General features: G+C 40.1%; 1 protein-coding gene across 4 annotated transcripts in view; it reads left to right on the top strand.

Annotated features, from left to right (window-relative positions):
• The window catches only part of agrn (agrin), a 247,953-nt gene that overhangs the window by 100,085 nt on the left and 124,772 nt on the right, over positions 1-23,096 (top strand). For 3 of the 4 annotated variants that reach the window (XM_089013232.1, XM_089013247.1, XM_089013225.1), the window contains one exon: positions 11,884-11,922. In XM_089013232.1, coding sequence (XP_088869358.1) covers positions 11,884-11,922 — 39 coding nt within the window. Of the gene's footprint in view, positions 1-7,429; positions 9,216-11,883; positions 11,923-23,096 lie in introns of those variants that run through there. The other variant, XM_089013239.1, reaches the window with a different exon arrangement.

The following is a 23,096-nucleotide window of genomic DNA, read 5'->3' as shown; positions in this document are numbered from 1 at the left end:
TTTATCTGGATTTCATGAAACAGGTCAAGTGAGAACCATTCCATTTTGGGGCAGATTTGAATAAAACGAAAAACGAGGGTTTGCAGGTACTGTATTGCATTGTATTTTGGACAGCCGTCTGCATTTCAAGCTCATATAACTTCAGACCCATACAATTTAGGAATTAACTTTTTTTCTGATGGAAGAAGAGAGTCTGAGGTTTCTTACGCTGCATTGAATGTTTATGTAGTCCTAAAATTCAACATTCTGTGGGTCTTGGAATTCAAGTGACAATGACAAAAATGCTGGCACTGGAGTGGACACTTTTCACACGTCTGAATGAATTAATGACCATTTTATCGTTGTAAATATGATATTATCTATTATCTATCTATACGGTGGAGGCTGTTTTAAAATGTTCCATAAATACAGTTGGGTTGAGTTGAGTCATATGGGCGCTTGGGCCTGAGTCGTTAAGCTCCCGTGCATGCAGTCAAAATGTCCGTGCGCAGTCATTGGTCTTGCTTCATGGCCATACTTTTCACTGTGGTTTTTCTTGTTCGTTTACCTCATTTAGCAGTTTGTTAGCCAGATGAATAATGGATGAGGTGGCTTGTGGCTCTGGCAATATGCCAAATACATTGCTGTGATGTCGTAAAAAAAAAAAACAAGCTCCCTCTGCTTCCCTCCCTGCTACACCCCCCCCCCCCCCCACCAACCCCGATGCCTCCCTCTGACTCCACCCCTCCACTTGTGGATGACAGACGAGTTGATGCATAGGCGCTCGCTCTTGTTTGAGTCTTGCTAGTCATGCTCTGGTTGAAGAGAGGCTGTTTCTGTCATCAGGCACAGAAAGCTTCTGCCACATTTCAAGAGAGGGACATGTGCTGCACACCTCTGTGCATTCAATACTGTTGTGTTGATCCTTTTTTTTTTTTCCATTTTTCAAAATTGCTTTCAATAGATAGCACACTTGAAGAATCACACATGTATACGCTTTAAAGGACAACCGACGTCACTTTTTTGTTTCTTAACTGACTGACATCAGAAAAACGTTTTATAGCATCTAAAATTCCCAAAACACACAGCATGATATTTTTAGTCAAATGCAAAACACCAATAAAAATGACTTAAAGTGTCCAAAATCCTCAAAAAATTGAGCTGCGAATTGGGCATTTTCAGAAAGTCCCGCCCCCAGTTCGTGACGTCACGCCAAAACTATATGATTCAAATAGTTCTGAAGAGGAAAGCATACATGTTTGCAATTGATTAAATAATTTATTCCATGCCATTTTGAGGCAACATTGGGGAGAAACGGATCACCAGAAAAGAGGCACAAAATGGCGACCTCCTGTGGCCACCTGCGTTTCCACAAGCTAATGAATTCCTTATATGGAGCTTGGACACCCTCTTCTGGCGGCTTTTGGGTGCAACGCAAGGTTTTCAGACCAAACAATACAGCAAAATACATTGACGTGATGGAAGGACTGCTATAATGTGTCCTTTTTTCGGTCAGGGGCGTTCCTTTAGTGACGTCACGTACGGACTCGTCACCAACTCAAAAACAAGACTTCCTGACTATTCAGCACAAGTCTTAAAAGGTAAAATATAGCTATATGCGGTGGAATCTTTTTAAAATACGCTCAGTAGAAGTCATTTGAAGCCATTTTACAAATTATGGACACAACTTGTCCGGAGACGTCGGTTGTCCTTTAAGCTCTGCTGTTCACCGCCGTCATTGTCCTCAGACAACATTTATGAAGAAAGCGGTTTACAGTCTTCACCATCATCCGCTAACCGCTGGTGGTTAACCACTAATTAATTTTTATAAGATGTAAAAATGGCATGCTTTGTTGGCAAAACATTGAGTCAATTTCCTGTGAAAAGACTGACCGCGTGCTTGCCTTCGACACAGAATGAAAAACAAATATCGCCAAAATGCTCAATTGTTTTTTTGTTTTCATAATGAATTAATTTTCCTTTCCACACCAAGTTCCCAATGGTCACTGCATTTTAATCTTGTCCCAAAATCGGTTTTCGGTTCAACATAAACCTTCCCAGCATTTGTTAAAACTGAATACATGCAACTAAACAGGCTATTCATTTGTCCGTCCTTGTGATTGCTTCTACAATAATTGCAACCACCCCCCATTTAGGCAGGATTCCAGCATGCTGTTAGACTGCACTGCTATTAAAAAGAACTGGAATTATGAGGGTGAAAGAGATAGCAGGATCTACAGTGACCGGCTTGTTTGAAAGGACAACGTGAGCATATGCATGTAAAATTTATGGCTGTCTCATTTATAGGCTGAATCTCAACATTGCTGGCCAATTAATATCGCCCCTCTCGCTCTATCAGAGAAGATCCAACTCGACAGGCAACCAGCGACAAAGACGCAGTGAAAAACTGGAGCGAGCTCCGTTGGCGTACATGCAAATGAATCGACTGCTACGAAATCACTCCTGGCTGTCACTTTCAATAGGACAAGGATTGCTCAGCCATACAGCACATTTGTGTTTTACATCTGTATGTTGTTCTGCAGAGAAAGATCCAGAGACGCGTGCAAACAAAAAGCACCAAGACTGAAAAAGATGGAAATTGTCATATAAAACAAACAAACAAAAATACTCCACATAAGGGCTTTTGATGGAACTGAAATGGAAAATAGAATATTTTTTTTCCAGCCGTGACGCTCATTAAAGTAAAACAGGAGTTGTTTCACCAAAGAAGCGTTCAGTTTGAGCATCCACACCCATTGTCATCTATGAATAGCAGCATGCTCTTTTGGGCCAAAGCAGTTTGGGCTTTGAACCTATTTTCCTGCAGAACAGCCAAGGTGACTCACAGTATGCTAATAATCCATCCATCCATCCATTTTTCGGATTCACTTTTCCTCACAAGGGAGGTGGGAGATGCTGGAGCCCATCTTACCCATCTTCGGGCAATCGGCGGGGGACACATTGAACCCGCTGCCTGCCACAACAATCATTTACTTTCAGACTCACACCTAAGTACAATTTAGAGCAGAGGTGTCCAAGCTTTTTGCAAAGGGGGTCAGATTTGATGTGTTACAAATGGAGGGGGACCCAAACTTGGCGGACATTCTTTTCATATAACAGCAATTAATTTCAATACATTGCTTTACAATGAACTCTTTAAAGGACAACCGACGTCTCCGGACAAGTTGTGTCCATAATTTGTAAAATGGCTTCAAATGACTTCTAGTGAGCGTATTTTACAAAGATTCCACCGCATATCGCCATATTTTACGTTTTAAGACTCACGCTGAATATTCCGGAAGTCTTGTTTTTGAGTTGATGACGAGTCCGTATGTTACGTCACTGAAGGAATGCCCCCGAATTTGGTTAAAATATTGTTTTTAATTTTTGTGGTATAAACTTTTTCCTCTCATTCAACATGCGCACACACAAACACACAAACACACACATGAACACGCACAGTGAGTAAAAAATATGTGTATCCAAGTGAAATGAAAAAAAATCATTTTGGGTGAATTTGTGAGGACCTCTCTGAAACCTTAACAGATGCATATACAGTAAAGTCTCGTTATATCAATATTCAAGGGAGTCCGAAAAAATATCGATATAACTGGGACTATCGATATATCCGACCCTGTTTGCATGTAATTTTCTCCGTGCGTGCATAGAAATAGTATCGATATAACCGGGACTATCGATATATCCGATATCGATATAACGAGACTTTACTGTATATAGACCCTCTAGAAGCCTTTAGAATGAAAAACTTGTGATGACCTTGTGAAAGGTCCTCGCTTGTCAAAAATGTCCTCACTACGTATGGTGTAAAATGTTAGACTAGTCACACAAACACACACAGACATATATTGAACCCTCACTGCCATTTGCTTATTGAACTCGACAAATATCTCTCTTGGCATAATCTATAACTTACATACAACTTTTTTTTAACCCTCATCAGCTACATGATCATCATTAAACAGAGTAGAGGAGATCTTTTGGTTCTTTTAATGGTATTTGTCATTTCAAAGGATTCATGAAAGAGATGTTCACCTTGCGCGCTACTGGCGCCATTAAAAATGGATCAAAGCTGCTGCCGCTTTGATGTGGACAAGGATCTGCCACCAGATCCTTGTCACCCTCTGGTGGGAGGATGTGGCATTTCACGGATTGCATGCAGTTTCTTCTCTTTTTTGTTATGCACAAAATTGTGAAAGTCAAAGAGACAAAAGTAAACAAAAATCTCCCTGTTAATTAGATTTTGCGATTATTCAAGCTGTTCAGGAGCTTGGTGAGACCTCTTTGTGTGGATCGTGACGATGCTGCAGATGCCAACGATGTTGATGAGGAGGTCGAGAAAGGTTTTGAGTATGTGATGTGGCGACATGAATGGCAGAGATGAAAATGGAGGCAGAGACGAAGCTGGAGAAGACACAGAATATACACGAGAGGGCGAGAGAGAGAGAGAGAGAGAGCGAAGAAACATAAATAATTGATGCTCGATCTCGCCTCGCATCTGCCGCCTGCTGTCGTTGAGTTTATTCCAAGCCGAAAATATAGCATGACCTCATTATCGCATTAGAAGAGCAGTGAGGAAGGGCTTTTTTTTTTTAAATATCTTTTTCAACAATTTAGCGTGATGATATGGATGCAAATTCCTCCACATCTTTTTTGTGTTTTAGCCGAGAGCCTGAGGATTTTGTTATATTAGTATAATTGTCAGCTGGCAATTTGTGTTGGGGCAAAATGGAGGGCGCCGCTCAACTGCAAACAGCAGAGGCGCTGTTGGTTTAGTTTCTATTAATTTTGTTGTGTGAGAAAGTCACATATTTAACAAAAGCAATGGCAAGTTGGCACTGCTCTCTTTGTGTACGGGTGTTTTTTTACTGTTTTTTTTTTTCTGGCCGATAACGTTGCAGGATGATTCAAAAGTTGATGTCACTTTACAACGACTTACATGTTGGGAACTGCTCGAGCTAGCAAAATAAAACGGGTTTCATATATTTCGTATATTGAACATCTGTGAACATTTTAATCAAAAACATTCACGCCTTTGAATGCCATGTTCAATTTTTACTCAATTTTAACCTCCTGATTCGGGTAATATAAGTTGGGGTTTAATATCTTTAAAGGACAACCGACATCTCCGGACAAGTTGTGTCCATAATTTGTAAAATCACTTCAAATGACTCATACTGAGCGTATTTTACAAAGATTCCACCGCATATTAAAGCTATATTTTACCTTTTAAGACTCGCGCTGAATATTCCGGAAGTCTTGTTTACGAGTTGATGACGATTCCTGACGTCACGTCACAAAAGGAACATCCCTGACCGAGAAAGCGACACACAATGCATTTCAGGTACTTTGTTTGTTGTGAAAACTTCGTTTTGATCCGTGTTGATGGCGAAATTAGAAGGAAAACGCATAAATAACGCGATGTGTGTGTTGCACCAAGACAACAATTTGATATTCGCTGACAAATTCCCAGCAGACCAATCAGCCCATTTCCAACCGAGCTTTGGCGCCATCTTTTGAATTTTCTGGGACATTACATGCTGTCCTTGACAGCTCGAATTAATATGTGAGGACTCCTTTAAACGATTGCAAACATTTATGCTTTCCTCTTCAGAACTATTTGAATCATATTCATTACTGGATGAGTAACAAGAAAGCATCTTCTCCGAATCTGAAGCCATTGTTTTGATTCTCGAGCAAGGCAAGACATCTTTTCGTGACGTCACGAACAAGGGGGCGGGACCTTCTGAAACTGGCAACTTCCTGGTTCAATTTGAAGTAGTTTTTGGACACTTTAAGTCATTTTTATTGGTGTTTTTCATTTGACTAAAAATATCAGCCTGCGTGTTTTGGGTATTTTAGATGCTATAAAACGTTTTTCTGATGTCAGTTAGAAAAAAAAATGTCAGTAAATGTCCTTTAAAGAGTCATTGAGATCTAAGTGACACAGATAAATGAAATTGTATTTTTGATATCTAAAAAATATTCATAAATCGAGGATGTGTCAAATGACGGCTTTGGAGCGCCAACTTGTCTTGTTGTAAATAGCGATACAAAACACATTATTACGAGTACTTCTTGATGAAGAGATTCACGTATCATTATTTACTCACGTTCCACGACAGACGTTTCAAAGCCTGAATGTCATGCATGACTTTTAGTTTTTGACTGACTCGGGAATCTCAGAGAAGCCGAATTTTGGTCATAAAAGTGGAATTTACTTTAGAATTCGAAATTCCTGTTAAAAATCGCAAAATATCACTGACACGAAAAGTTGGTCCATGGTGCTTCAATTTAAATTGATGATGCATGCATGTAATGCAAAGCATTAGCAGTGTTTTTGTCATTGTCACTCGAATTCCAGGACCCACAGAATATTGAGTCTTAGGACAACATAAACATTCAATACAGCGTTAGAAACCTTAGACTCTCTTCCTTCATCAGAAAAAAAAGTTAATTCTTTAATTATATGGGTCTGGAGTTATGTGATCTTAAAATGAGGGCAGCTGTCCAAAATACAATGTAATACAGTAAAGTCTCGTTATATCGATATCGGATATATCGATAGTCCCGGTTATATCGATACTATTTCTATGCACGCACGGAGAAAATTACATGCAAACAGGGTCGGATATATCGATAGTCCCGGTTATATCGATATTTTTTCGGACTCCCTTGAATATCGATATAACGAGACTTTACTGTACATACATATTGCTTTATATAGCGCTTTAACAATAGCTGAAGCTTTGAACAAAGCGCTAACATGGAAAAAATGGAGATGCTGCCCCCTTGTGGAATAGAAAAACATTGCCAGAGGCCATGGTCAGTGCTTTATCGGCACCCAAGCATGAAAAAACAAAACCCAAACAAATTCGGTAATAGCAGTGTTTCAATTCCCGATTAAATTTGTGAATAAGTGAAGGTTTTACTGTATAATAATGTTCTTTTTTTTTAATTTGTCATAAAAGAAGTTTTGCCAACATATAAAATAAAAAGAGGGGGACTTGAACCTCAGATGCTTCGACCCATCGGTGAGCTATTGAAAATCCCTCTTTCATGATTTGTTCAAACACTTTTTTTGTGCAAGTGATTCTTTTGATTAGACAAATGGAGTTGGCTGACATCTCCCAAGACCTCAAATCCCTTTTGTTTCACCTCTACGCTGTTGTCAGTTGTCACCCTCCTTTTCCTCCGGTTAGGACGACAGCGCTATTCTGCACAGGCTTTATTCTTCTTGCTCGTTCAATCCCAGACCCCTCCTCCCTTTTGTTAAGAGAACCTCTCTTCCAACAGCCCCCCCCCCCTCTCTCTCTCTCTCTCTCTCTCTCTCTCTCTCTCTCTCTCTCTCTCTCTCTCTCTCTCTCTCTCTCTCTCACTGCACTCATTCATTCTGCCGGCTCAGTGCCCACGCTCTTCAGGAGGAGCGTGTATGGGAAACCAGCAATACTATTTTTTTTCTTTAAAAAAAAAAAGAAATATAATACGCGGACCAAAGTGCTTCTTTTTTTGCTTTTAAGCAGCTCACCTCTCCCTTTTTATTATTTGACTACCCACCTTACCATCTCTCAGTGGCGCTGGCGGCTGCCACATCTGTGCACGGACTTTGCTCGCTGGCTCGCTCTTGGCAGCCTCGGTCGACCGAGGGTGTTGCCACCAGGACCGCAACCTGCTGCCGGGGGATTAAGCGTTTCTTTGAATACCCGGAGTCTGCTTTGTTGCTTTGACCGGGTCCACCTCTGAGACGTAAAAAAACAGAAATCCACGTGTCCAAGACAACCAAGGCATGGAACGAGACAATCCAAAGGAATTGATGCTCAGGGAAGCGTAAAAAAAAGGAGAACAAAACAGCTGACACACTGTTGAAAGCGGGTAAAGAGTAAATAAGTTATTTCCTGTTAAGAATATGATGATAAATGAGATCAGGGTGCAGTGAGAGCCTTTTTCTCTCATTTTTGCGCATTTCTGGTCAGAGGAGAGCACTACAAATCTCCACTTCTGGCTATATTTCATTTTTATGCATCTTTGAGGTTTTTTTTTTTGTCCCAAACAGAGTTTTAATCTTATGCTCATGGAACCACTCTGACAGATTACTTGCTTCGTTATCTTCAACTTTTCTTGCCTTTTTATTTTCTTTTGACACTTTTGAAGACACCAAGAGGAGACTAAGAGGAAGAATAACAAGCCCAAGAGCGATTCTGGTGTCAAGTTCTCATATGAGACACTTCTCTATCTCCAGCTTGTTCGGGAGATACAAAAGAAACAGCTGCGTGGCGTCAGAGGACAGCAAATTGTTGTTGCTGTGAGTTTCGTGGAGAGCTGGAAATAAGATACCAGGCTCTTAGGGATATACTTGACACGTTGCTGCTGTGCAAGACCTTCCTTGGCATGCTTTTGAAGGGCTTTTGACAACGGAGCCAGTGAGTTTATGGGAGAAGGTAATCCCCCCCGATCAGGGTCACATTAAGAGCAGAAGAGGATTCCCGTTGGAGTTTTCCTTGTGGATACATTACACTTCAAATATCCCTTTTCTTCATAACTCAGAGGCATAGCAGTGTAACAACCACGTCATCCCGACCCACGTGTATCATACTGTCATATTCATTTTCAATATATTTGCCACTTTTACATATCCCCCTGCTAAAAGACCACTTGGATTTTCCCAAGAGGCCACAGCAGGATGTAGATCCTAAAAGGTGGTATGGACAGGTGGGTTGACTCCAACTAGTCCTCCTCTGTCGAGCCTTCGTCTCTCTCGTGGTGGATGTTATGGTGTTTAAAAATGCATCGCCTGGAAACCGATGAAAGCTTATTAGTCGGAAAGGGTCACCGTCTTGCCGTTACGGTTCACAGCTGGAAACGCACCTGAAGAACGGACCATTACAGTTGCCATTTTGTATTTTTTATCTTGGGTCATTTTTCTTCTTCACTGGGTGTCGTTTAACCAACCGCCATCATACTGTCCAACGGGTCTTTGGGCGCCTCTCGACGCCCTCCTCGCCCGGTTGTCTCCTCGCCCGCCTTGGAGGGAAGGGGGTCAATGGAGTGGACCATGGCCGGGTGCCATTATCCTTCACCGACACTGCCAGAGCGGGATCGGAGATACCAACACAAAGTGTCTCTGGTGGTGCGCTACTTCATGATCCCTTGCAACATCTGCCTGATCCTCCTGGCCACGTCGACGCTCGGATTCGCCGTTCTCCTCTTCCTCAACAACTGTAGGTTTATAACTTTTGAATACCGCGTCCATTTGATTGATGTGGTTTTTACGAAAGAAAAGCGGCCCAAAACATGCAATATGGGTACATTCTCTTCGGTGTGGTTCACAACTGTTTGCGTTTCTTCCGACTGCCCTTGAAAATAACATACAGTATTTGTGTTTTATTCACACTTTGTTACCTTTTATTGAGGTACTTAATGCAGTAGTACACCACCTATAGGATGGAAACTGCTCTAGACATACTTCCATAGAATGGCCACTGGAATGGCAGCAGAAATGTGGGTTTGGGTTTGGAAATGCGAATCGTCATTTAGGTTGCAGAAATCGGGTATATCCGCTTTGCAAGATTCACACGGTATCCATTATTTTAGTTTTTTTTTTTTTGTACAATTTCCTCTGTACCAGTTGGCTGCGTCACTCTCACTTGGTTTCATTTTCTAATCCGAGGTATCCTTTGAGTCTCATGTTGCGTTTTTCCGGTGCAACTGGGATAAGGTGGATAATATAAAATCAGGCAGACTGTCACGCAATGTTGGTCCAACTGCACTTTTAAGATGAGCAAACCAACATGTGTGTGTGTGTGGGGGGGGGGGGCGTATGCCCTGGAGAGATAGATCAAGTCTGCATGTAATCCAAGAATGACCATGGTTATACTCTCGTTGTGTTGCCCTACAAACAACACACAGACACACACGCGCACACACATTATCAAGGTGTTTGACTACCCATGTGAGGGGAAGGCGATACCCGGTCGAACACACAAAAATCATCCATCTAACATCTGCCTTCACTTGGCTAAAATGTCACACTCAGACACATATTGATTCCCTTAAGATATTGGCTGAATGATGTTCATGCGGTGACATTCACACAGACAGCCACTGTGTCAAGAAATGGGAGATCGGGAAGAAAAAGATATTTTTGAAAAGATATCGTCATTGGAAGAATTGTTCATCCTCCCCCGTCCTTTACGTATTATTGTATATTGCCTATCTGAGTTTGTTTGTGTACCTGTTGGTGCATGTCTTTTCTGTGATCATGTGACTTTAGGATACAAATAATTGAAAATGGAGTGCATCAAACTAAAAAAAAAAAGGTGTCCGTAGAATTTTGAACAAATCCTTTGCGTATGTACTCTATACGGTATTTATCTCCCAGCACTATCTGCTTCTCTCTAGAAAGCGTCTCCTTGATAGAAAAGGCTTCCGTCATGAGTGACTGGGGCACAGCTTCAGCAGACACTTCATTATTCACTTGAAGCCCCGGCCTCGTCTTTGCACTCCCTTCTTGTTTTGCCTCCTGCACTCTTTCTTCCCCTGAAGCTCCCAGCTGTTGACAAGCAATTCTCTGTCAGTCTCCATTTAAATGTCAGCCACATATTATAAGGATTCTTGGAAAGTCCGAGGAATGAATCACGGATTCCTCGCATAAATGTGTTACATTTGTGGTTGAATTGATATGTTTTATCATTAATATGAGTTATGCAGAGTGGCGACAAGGTGTGAAAAGTGCTGTAATGGCAGCGCAGACCGCCAGGGGGCTCTGCTGAGTGTGATGGATATTCTCCGTGCTGGTGCTTTGATTGAGTTCTTCACCCCAGCGAGCTGCTGCTGGGATCCGTGCAACATTGAGGAGCAAACCATGTTGGCATTTTGTTTGATTGTTTTATGACATTTCGATCCATGATGACTCAAAGGTTGTACATAATTAATTCCGGTGTCTTTTGTTATTGCAGATTCATTAATATTTCCAACCCCCCCTCCCCATTGAAAATCATGGAAATAGTATCCCTGAGTTTCACAGTCAAACTGTCCACAAAATAAAAGCATTATTTATTATAAGTTGTTGGGAACTTTTCAAGATTCAAGTTATGTAGACTCTTGTGTGATATCTGATATTGTGTAGCTCTAAAGACCTTAAATGACAATCAACACCATTTTTTTTGTTTCCTAACTGACATCAGACAAACGTTTTATAGCATCTAAAACACCCAAAACACCAATAAAAATGAGTTAAAGTGTCTAAAAAGTACTTCAACATGATCAGAAAAAAAGTTTCAGTTTCAGAAGGTCCGGCCCCCTTGTTCGTGACGTCACACCAAGACGTCTTGCCTTGCTCGAGAATCAAAACAATGGCTTCAGATTCGGAGAAGATGCTTTCTTGTTACTCATCCAGTTATGAATATGATTCAAATAGTTCTGAAGAGGAAAGCATAAATGTTTGCAATCGATTAAAGAAGTAATTTCGTGTCATTTTGAGGCATCTGGATGTAATGTAGAGTCCCAGAAAATGCACAAGATGGCGCCCAAGCTCCGTTGAAAATGGGCTGATTTGTCTGCTGGGAATTTGTGTCAACTAGAATCAAATCGTAGTCTTGGTACAACACACAACGATTCACCATCGCATTATTTATTTGTTTTCCTTCTAATTTTGCCATCAACACGGTTCAACACAAAGTTTTCAGACCAAACAAAGTACCCAAATGCATTGTGTGTTGCTTTCTCGGTCAGGGGCGTTCCCTCCGTGACGTAACGTCAGGAATCGTCACTAACTCAAAAACAAGACTTCCTGAATATTCAGCGCTGTACTGTCTGTATGACACGATAGGGTTTCAAAAGTTTACTGGTATTTGTTGATTGATTTTTCTTTTCTCATCTCTCTTTCAGACAAGCCTCCTCACTTTACACCTGCTCAGCCTCCTGATGGTAAGTCTTCTCATTGTTGAACATTATTGTTTTGGGGATATCAGACACTGCGGATAACTGTGCCGTCATTATATTGTGTAGGACCAGGAGTTAATCTCATTCTACACCCTTTCCGAAACTCCTCAATGCTCCCTGTCCTTTCCATCATTGCGTGGAAAAGGTCACTGTTAATGTAAATGTGGAAACAAATGGAAACGATTATTGGACATTTTTCTTGATGTCACTAAATGCATCTCAAATCCAATTTAATTGATGGTCTCTGCTTTGCACGTTGGACTTACGGTCATTACTTGTCAACACAGCCTTGCTTCAATTTTCATATGATCTCTTTGTAAAAATAGCCAACCTGACTACATTTCAGGCCAAGCTATCTATGTATCTCCCCCATGTTATTATAATATTCTCAGTGTTGTTGTCTGCATTTTTTTTTTACATTTCCCATGAGCCAACACATCTGTTTCAAGGCTTAGTATGAATATTTATCAGCTGTAGCACAGTGCGATAGTGCTTGATAGATTTCAGTTGTGTAGTTTTTCAACGCCTTGAGCTAGGCTTTTGCAAGCTCTAAAGGTAATGGATCATCCTGCTTATTGGTAGGCACCAAAGCTGGGTGCCTAAAGGGCGAGCGAATATAATGATTCCAGCCCAGATGGGTGATGCTGCTGAATCCTACTTTGATACATTAAGTGCTCTCCATCCCAGCCCCACATAGGCCGGTTCATTTCAGCGATAGTAACGGTTTCATCTGGGGGATGTTGTTGTTTTATATAGGGTACTCGTTGTCTTAAGAGATTGTTGAAGTGAATGAATTGATCAATTCTTGAATTTTGCCTTCCGCCTACATTTGTTTCGAGAAAGGTTAAGCGCCCAAAAAAAGCATTTGAGATTTAACTGCAGGCAGGATAATTTAAAGCAGTCGTTTATTTATATGTTAACGATGTAAACTGAATAAACTTGATTAATGACACAGCTATGCACGTTTGAAAAGCAAATATTGTGACAGGATGTGAGTCTGTTGCAAAGCCTGCCGTGCACTCATCTAATTTTACCCGCACAAAAGGAATGAAATGCTGCTGATGGACCGAGTCCGTGCATTTTCTGTGTCTAGGGGGCATAGTTTGTTTCGGTACAAGTCAAGCGTTTAAAAACTGCTGCTCGCTTTTAATTACCTTTCCAATAGTTCTGTAAGCTTTCCATCAGCAGAATTTGTTTTTAAATATTCCAAGGAAAACAAAAAAGGCCAGTCTCCAATCGGTGGATTAAGTCTGTCCAGTGGGACACTGTTTCTGCGGGTCATTTAACGCCGGGGAGATTAGTGAGACAATTACAGTCTGCCTCAATAGAAGAGTTGGCCACACTTTGGAGATTTAGCACTCGTGGAGCGGTGATTAAGAAGATGCTCCCCAGCATCTAACGGCTAATATAACCATGCCATTAGTCAAATCCGGTCCAAAGAGCACAAGCAAGGAGGGCTTCGACAGAATCTGTCCTTCATGCCAAGGACACACCACTCTGTGGTTCTTAATTACAGGAAATCTCATGAAAAATATGATGAGTAACAAGAAAGCATATTCTCAGAATCTGAAGCCATTGTTTTGATTCTCCAGCAAGGCAAGACGTCTTGGGGTGATACCACAGAGAAGGGGGCGGGACCTTCTGAAACTGGCCACTTCTGGGTTCATCTTTTTGCAGATTTTGGACACTTTAAGTCATTTTTATTGGTGTTTTGCATTTGACTAAAAAGATCATACTGCGTGTTTTGGGTAATTTACATGCTATAAAACGTTTTTCTGATGTCAGTTAGGAAACAAAAAAGTGATGTCGGTTGTCCTTTAAACACGTGTGGATGTGTGTTTAAATTTGCAATTCATGCCGCTTGAGTCTTTCCTATGTTCTTGGCAATAGGCGTGATTCACACAGGAGCGGAATTAATTATGACTCCACCAGTTTATCTTAATTAAATCTTTTCACATCATAGATTTCTCATAACAGAGAGAAAATATCATCTGCATCTCAGAGGAAGCATGGTTTTCCTAGCTAAGAAGGTCTCACATTAACTTTGGAAATTCATGCTGTTGTTGTCTGCCCAGATATCGAAATTCTCAGAAGCGATCACGCTTGACATCGGCCTTGACTTCACCAAAACAAAGTTCAATGCCCTTGGAAAGTACACAAAACTTGGTCGCAGTGCTCTGTTTCATTTCATGGGCCCTTCATATGCATCACATTTAAAGACCAACCAACGCCACCGATTAAATTGTGTCCATAATTTGTATAATCGCTTCAAATTACTTCTACTGAGGGTATTTTACAAAGATTCCACCGCATATAGCTATATTTTACGTTTTAAGACTTGCGCTGAATTGAGTTGGTGACGAGTCCTGGCGTCACGTCACGGAAGGAACGCCCCTGACCGAGAAAGCGACACACAATGCATTTTGCGGCACTTTGTTTGGTCTGGAAACTTCGTGTTGATCTGTGTTGATTAGTGAAATTAGAAGGAAAACATAAATAACGCGATGGTGAATCGTTGTGTGTTGCACCAAGACAACTATTTGATATTCGCTGACACAAATTCCAAGCATACAAATCAATGGAGGTTTGGCACCATCTTCTGCATTTTCTCGGGGTGCTACACATCAGTCTTGATGCCTCACAATGACCCGGAAGAACGTCTTTAATCGATTGCAAACCTTTATGCTTTTCTCTTCAGAACTATTTGAATCATATTCATAACTGGATGTCTAACAAGAAAGCATCTTCTCCGAATCTAAAGCCATTGTTTTGATTCTCGAGTAAGGCGAGACATCTTTGCGTGACGTCACAAACTGGGGGCAATTCGCAGCTCAATTTTTTGCAGATTTAGCACACTTTAAGTCATTTTTATTGGTGTTTTGCATTTGACTAAAAATATCAGCCTACATGTTTTGGGTGTTTTAGATCCTATAAAACGTTTTTCTGATGTCAGTTAGGAAACAAAAAAAATGGTGTCGTTTCCTTTAATATCAGAGTTGTAAGAGTGTGATAATTCTACTTATCAAAGCCTTTTCTACTTATTAAATCAAACCGTGGTGATACAGATTGAAAGTAGTCTTTTCACCTTGACATATAGTGCAGAGAATTAGCATGTGCTAATATGCTGATTTTTTTTTTAAATTGATGTTGAGATGCCATTCCTCTTTGTTCCTCCTTAGTAATCATAATCAGTTCATTACATTCAAATGAGAGTTGTTGGGGCAGTGATGACTCCCAATTAAATTGTTGGGGGGTGTTGACAGACGTGGTTACGCGCACACACGCACGCACACACACGCACGCACACACACACACACACACACACACACACACAGAAGCATCCCCACAATGACATTGTTAATATGTTAATTTGGCTACAATATGATAATTAGATTGAACGAAATGTCTTGCCATGTCACAGTGTTGCTGAACAATGTCGTACTCTGATTTCCTCTTGTTAAGTGAGTCCTCCATCATAGTCAATGTCTTCCATAATGAAGCTGTGTGAAGTTATTTAAGCGTTTCGAGTCGTTGGGGTGAGAGGATGGGGGGGGTGTTTACTCACTCTTATAAACACACAGACAGTCCTGCATGTTCTGCCCTTCCAAAAAAGACAGAACAGCGCCGCCGCTCGTTGCTCTCTGTTGATAGTTACAGTGGAACTGTTTATAAAGTGAATTTGTTTCGAAAAACACTCATGTGATGCTACATTAAATTTCTTACACAGGCCAAATAAAATGCTATGACGATGCAGATCTCCAGGGCATTGAGTTTGACACCTGGGATTTAGATGATGACTAAATGTAGCATTTTTAAGATTGACTTGTCTGTTTACTTTCTGTTATTTACACGATGAGGACTTTGGATGTGAGAGAGTGGAATTTACTTTTTTTTTTTTGAACAGCACATGTATAAAAGGTATTTTGTTATTGGATTGGATTCACCTTTATTAGTCGCACTGTGGAGAAATGTAAATTTCTCAGCAGCAAAGTTATGAAAGGAAGCATATCCTATTGCATAAGCTATTGCTAGCATACATAGCACCTATTCTTTTTCTGTAATTATCATTGCCATTTGTGTATTTTTTGTTATTGTATAAATATTATTATTTTTACATTTTATTTTTTATTTTTATTTTATTTATTTTATTTATGTATTTTTTATTTTTATTTTATTTTTTGTTATTTGTTATTTTTTATTTGTTATTTGTTATTTTTTGGTTTATTAATTTAATCTCTGCTACTCTTTGGCTTCATTTATGTCTAAAATGTTATGTTCTATTGTCGTTAAAAAACGAATGAATGACGTACTAGTGTTTTGAACTTGCAGGATGCAGTGAACAGTTTCTTTGCTTTTAAGCATTGTACTGTGTTACTTTCTTGGAGGGTGACATGACAGCCACTATGCGTTCTGCCTTACACCATTAGAACACCGCAACGTGTGACTTAGCAGCGTGTGACTGACACCATTTATGTTCAACCCATCCGCGATACAAACAACACTCACAGTCCCTCAGGTATACTGCCTGTCGCCGTCCCTGATATTATTTATGACAGCAAAATGAAAGTTGAAGAAAGAAGGCTAGTAAATCACTATTATGGTAATGTTTTGGCTCAACATTTTTTTTTTATGTCAGAGCGTACAGAAAGGCATCAATAAACAAATAATATATTTTTGCTATTTCTGCAGAAAGACAACATGTACATTGCCACATGACAGCCAAGCAGAAGCAAAGTGGACGATAAAGAGACATTATGTTGTTCACCAGCTTGTCCATGCCTAAAACGGTTTTAATAAACACCCCTGGGGCTTGTATACACGACATGCATGTAAACTTATGGCAGCTTAGTGTGCGTTACAATGTCGTACTCTCAAATGATGTTCCCATAATAGAGAAATGGAGTTTCAGCCACTTTTCCCATGAGTATCACATGGTTGTTTCAATTGTCACTGAATTTGTTACTGAATGTGTTAGATGATTGCTAAAATGGTGAATGTGCGTATAATGACGCATGCACAATACAGAAGAACCTTGACTTACGAAATTAATTGGCTCTGGGTGAAACTTCTGAACTTGAAAATTACATATGTTAATGACACATTTCCATGTAAATGCTCTAATTCTTTCCAAGCACCCCCAAAATCCTCAAATAAATGCTTTTTAAAACATAAAAATGCATCAAAATATGTGTTACAATGACATTATTGCACAACAAATGAGGGTTGTGCATAATAAAACAACAAAGAAGATAGTAAAGAATAAATATTATGATCATTTATCTTTTAAATGTGCCCTCATTATTCTTTGCCCTGTTTTGTTCATGTTCTCTCTTAGATGTAGGTTTTGTCAAGAACTGATCTTTTGTCTGCTTTTAACAATTCTTTGAAAACATCCAAGGCAAACATCGGCATTGTGAGTCATCACCCAACTGGTGAACATATCCCTCTTAGCCAATGGGATGCCAGGATAATTCTCAATAAGAGCAATTAGCGTTGCAGCTACAAGTACCGTATTTGTCCGTGTACAAGGCCCAACCAAAATCCTTGATTTTTTTTCAAAAGATGACTCTACGCCTTATACGCAGGTGTGCCTTATATGTGAAGTAATTTTGAGCCACAGCAGGTTTCACAACTACTGTCAGCAGCCAACGACTCAATTTTCCCCTGAAGAGGTAGGGCGTAAGCCCAAACTCTCCTGTAACGCCTTATAATGTGGTGGGCCTAAACGTTTGTACATTTCTATATTTGGAAAACTTTGTTCATTCATTGATGGTGTGCCTTATAGTCCAATGCGCCTTATATATGGAAAAGGTTTGAAAAGACAACATTCATTGCGGGTGCGCCTTATAATCGGTGCGCCTTATAAACTGGAAAATACAGTATGTTGCGTTCAGGAAACTCGGAGTTGCAACTACCATATTTTTACCTTTCATATCTTAAAATGTATTTTCTTAAAATTGAGGTGATCTTTTCCCATTGAGATGTTTCATAGGTTGAACATTTCAGATAAAGTTCATAAGGAGAGGTACTACTGTGTAGTAATAATGTATGTTAAAAAGTGTTTGTCAATGCCCAAAAAATTAATCAGAAAGAAGTCCACATCAGTAATCGTTCTACAGTGTTTTTGTTTATTATTTTTTTTTAACACAGCTGCCGTCGCTCCAAACATAATAAAAGCAGCACTGCTGATGAAGCTGTGAAATACACTCTCTGAAATAGTAGTGCTGTAACACCAGCAAACTCATTTCAACTGCACTCTACTCTGTGAAGAGTTAGCTGCTCTTGGCCATAATGTGACAGGCATAAAAACAAAGTCATGAGAAATAAAAAAGATCCTCTTATTCAGTAAGTGGATAGGCATGGTGGCAGTGCTAAACTCTCTCAGTTTCAGCCCCATTCCAATTCCTGTCCTGATAATCAGGAATTAATGTCAACACTACATGTACTGTTTATGTATATTGCTCTTTTAAAGAAGAGGAAGCATAGATACTTCATCTTCTTTATAAGTTGCTGAAAATGGATATTTGGTCCAAGTTCTTTTATAGAGACCGATTTCATCTTGGTTGGAGCAGCACTTCTACTTTAAAGGAGATATATATTGTAGACTTTAAAGCTAGAGTAGGTAAGAATTTACCGGCAGAATAACAGTTTGGGTATGATATCAATACTGCCAAGGCTTGTAATAAGAAAGCACAGTAGCTGTGTTGTTGCCACGGTGACCCTAGTCCAGATACATTTGTGGTCCGCCATTGACCAGGCGGCCTTTTTTTTTAATTGCCGTTTCTTCAACTTCCTGGACAGCTGATACACACGCATACCCGCGCGCACACCCCCGCGGACACATGCAGCTAGGCGCATCCACACATAATGTGCGTAAAATTGGTGTGAGTGCTTCCACTCATGATTTATAAGCTGTGACAATAGCCACTGGTTTCAGGAGGCTTCAATTTCGCGACAGCTGCTTCCTGTCACCACATCGCCATAATTCCAGTAACAAGTGTCTTCCCAATTTAACCGGTCGGTTGCTTATGTGATGAGGAAACGACTGCAAGAGATACATACCATGATTTCATGTTTGGTACTAATTGGATATTGTCACGGTTTGCAAGGTGGTGATTGTCAAAATACGTTGGCTTTGTTCTTTAGATTGACTCATGCGAGTTGAAATTCTTGTCAACGTACCTACTGCCAACTTTTCACCTCTTCATTTATTCAAGAAATTGATTTCTGTAAAAAGAAATGTTGGAGCATGGGGATTGTGTTTGTTTATCTGTTTGTTTGGGTTTGCGGACGAGCTCAGTAAAATCTAGATTCAAATCATAACATTGAAGTTTTGCCAAATTGCTCTTTATAATGAATGTTTCTGTTGGGATATTTACATACACGTGTTCCCAAATTCAATGGTTTCATTCAATGTGTGAAACTCAATCAGAAAATCTCACATAATTGTCTATCGATATACATTTGCATACTTCTGCTTACTACCAGAAAGAGCAACAAAATGGCTCTCTCAACAGCACCTTTCACTTTTACTAATTTTAAAACAAAAGTTCATCCTCTAATATATTCCCAAATGCTTTTCAGCATGGCTACGAGCTGAACCTGCTGAATACAAATTCTGCATTCATCAGCGGTATTTTGTACCGATAAAGTCCCGTTTTTTTCTCCTAATTATTAAATCTTGATGGACAGAGACTCAAGAATAATGATGGATTCGGAAGTATTGCTCGTGCGTTGCATGAGCCAATATTGTGTCTGATTGGCTGTTTGTGAGTGTTTGGGTGGGTTGGTGAGTTCTCGTGGCTCCTGCCTCGGGGCTCAACAGGAGCCTCGGTGTGCATGGGAAACATTTTGTTATTAGTATTCCTGTCCTCAGGACTTGTATCTCTCACACAACTAAGAATTATTGCTTCAGTGTGTGTGTTTTTCATTTATGTGGTTGTGCATTGTTTCAGTCTGTGCAGTCTGAATTTGTACTTTGTGGAGAGGAAAGCCTCCCAGAATGAAGCGAAGATGATCAGGCTATTTTTAGTGAGAGAGCTTGGAAATTGATCAATTATTGAAAGCAGTGTGTACGTGAGTAATTTTGTGTGTGTGTGTGTATGTCTGGGAGTGTGTGTGTCTTTAGATTTGGAGAGCGGAGAGGAGTTCTGAGTGCAGAGAGAATCGGTGTATGGATTAATAATAAAACGCAGAGGCGTCAAAGAAATATGAAGAAAGAACTCTTTGGTGTGTGTTTGTGCATGAGAGAATATCATGGCACACAGTGCTGCGAAAATGAAAGGCTGTATTTCACTTTTAGCATATGAAAACGAACGAAGGGGTTCAGTTGGAAAGAATTTCAACTTTGTAACGAGCTGGCTTGGAGAACTTGGTGACAATGGGGATGAGGTGGGCAAACAAAAAATGCCACTGTTTGAGTCGCAAGGGACATTTGATGCCTTAGATTTCCAAGGTTGGTGTTTTCAATCTGGCCTCTGGCTTTCCTGTGTGAAGTTCACATGCTCCTTGGACTTTTGTGAGTTTTCTGTGAATGTCGTCGTACTGCATTCCAACAACATGCATGATTGGTACATTTAAAGGACAACCGACAACATTTTTTTGTTTCCTCACTGACATCAGAAAAACGTTTTATAGCATCTAAAATACCCAAAACACACAGGCTGATATTTTTTGTCAAATGCAAAACACCAATAAAGATGAATCTGATTCTGATTGATTGGTAAAAGCGGAACGGGTGCGCCTCTTGGAGGGAAAACGCCCTTCATGGCAGCTGGGGCTTCAAACAAAACAAACAGACCGATATGATAAGGATAAACAGGATAGTAAAATGGAAGGAAGTTGCTAAGGAACCAATAGAATGGTCCATCCTCCAAAGATTGACCCCCCTGCCTATCTGTTTGTCATCATCCATTAAAAAAAAAAGCTTTTGCTTATCTCTCAGAATTCACACAATGGTAACAGCCCGACATGCATTTGAGGTTGCCCAATTTTGTAATGATTTGTTTGTATTTCATCCATTGGTGTAATTTCCTGCATATATTTTCCATCTCTGGCTAAGGCATCAAACCTGACCTGCTACAAATTGGTCTCATTTCTGAGAAGGAACAGATCGGTCAAAGCTGTTTACCTGCCTTGCCTGGACTGTTATTAAATACTTTTCACTGTGGCGTACAATAATATTCGTAGAGGAATAGATCGGACTGACAAAAGAAGGTGATATGTGTCCATTCCATCTATTCATTAGCAGACTGACTGAAGATTGAAAGGTGATCCAAGAGGGTTTTATTAAAACAGTCTTGGTTCTCATTTTTTGTTATGAAGCAAAGCCTCAATTTACACTCAAACAAATTGAACAACACCTCCACACCTATTCTCACACAGAGAGTAAAGTTCAAAGGTCAGAACCACCTCCCCCACCTCTGATGTCACCCCTTTTAATTTCCAGGAAGTAAATGGCCTCATGTGGCACTCAATTCTCCACTTATTGGTGAAACATGAATATGGAACAGTCCATGTTAGAAAAAAGATGACACAAACACACACACACGCGCCAATATCTGACCAGTCAAAGACCCACACACAAAACCAGCTGGAGATCATCTGCTGAGAGGTTACAGACGTCAAAGAGTCTGACCCTACCCATCCCTCATGCACTATTCATGATGGCCTTTCCATTGGTCCTGTTGCTATTATACCCATGCACACACATCATGGACAGTGTCTTCGGGTGTATTTGTGTACAACGTGTGTACACAGCGGTGAGAGTAAACTAGCCAGAATAAAATGTCTTTCCAGTGATGAATACGCTGAAAGAAGGTTAGGTGGGCTGAATGTGCAATGGTTGTCAGTGGGCGGTAGGTGAAGGGTGAATTCAAGGGCGACTAATGCATGGTTAATGGTAGGATGAATTGAAAGAACTAATGAATGATGGCTTAACAAATGTATTTTCTGGGCACCATGCTATGAGTTTTTGATGACTGTTGTCATTGGATCGCACTGTCCTACATCACCACACAAATCCCACAATCTGATTTTTGATAGATGATATTTTGACAGCTGGATGAATGCATGTCAAACATTAAATCACCAAAAAACGACTTCATGGATACATCGAACAATACTGATGTGATGGATTGATGGCCATGGGTCGATGCGTGAACGGTGAGTTGGTTTGTTGGCTGAATGAATGTACTGTGAACGGTTTTGTGTTTTTGTGCAAACGTAACAGTGTTCTCATTCAATGTTGTTATTCTTCAACACAGGCTGTTCCTACTGCTCCTTTCTTTATTCCACAGATATTTATGCATTCATAGCCAACACATCTCACCCTATGAATTGGCCTATATTTAGTACGTAACTGATTCTACTTAACGTAACTTGACACTCCATTAAATAGAAAGCAAATCGGATGCAGTCTTGCTCTTCAAGGCCACTCTGCTTAGCGGTGTGATGACAAACACTCAACACATAAGCATCGGTTTTTACTGCAGTCCTCTTATTTTTACCCTTAAATAGCTTTTTGGAGGTAGTGTCAATGTCAAAAGAAATAGGCTTACTGATGAGCTGTACAAAATATGTCTTTTCTTTGATCAAAACTGTTTTGGGAAAGAAATTTGTATGACCTTCTTAGCTTTTATATGAACTCATTCACTGCCACACGTGCAAAACTGTGTCCACTCCAGTGCTATGGTCTTTGTCATTGTCCCTCGAATTCCAGAACCTAAAGAATATTGAGTTTTAAGACTACATAAACATTCAAAGCAGCGTAAGAAACCTTCGACTGTCTTCTTTCATCAGACAAAAAAGTTATAAAATTATATGGATATGGAGTTATATGACCTTGAAATGGGGGTGGCTGTCCATAATACAATGTAATAGATATACAGTAAAGTCTCGTTATATCGATATTCAAGGGAGTCCGAGAAAATATCGATATAACCGGGACTATCGCTATATCCGACCCTGTTTGCATGTAATTTTCTCCGTGCGTGCATAGAAATAGTATCGATATAACCGGGACTATCGATATATCCGATATCGATATAACGAGACTTTACTGTATATTGGTTACTGTAGCACTTTAACAAGAGTTTAAGCTTGAACAAAGCGCCAACATTGAAAAAGGGAAATGCTTCTCCCTTGTGAAAGGGCAAAAA

Source organism: Hippocampus bargibanti, linkage group LG01 (assembly GCF_051943395.1).
Source record: "Hippocampus bargibanti isolate YZ-2025 linkage group LG01, ASM5194339v1, whole genome shotgun sequence".
In the NCBI taxonomy this organism is placed as follows: domain Eukaryota; kingdom Metazoa; phylum Chordata; class Actinopteri; order Syngnathiformes; family Syngnathidae; genus Hippocampus; species Hippocampus bargibanti.
The sequence above is the reverse complement of the archived record's forward strand: the minus strand, read 5'-3'. Positions and strand labels throughout refer to the sequence as shown.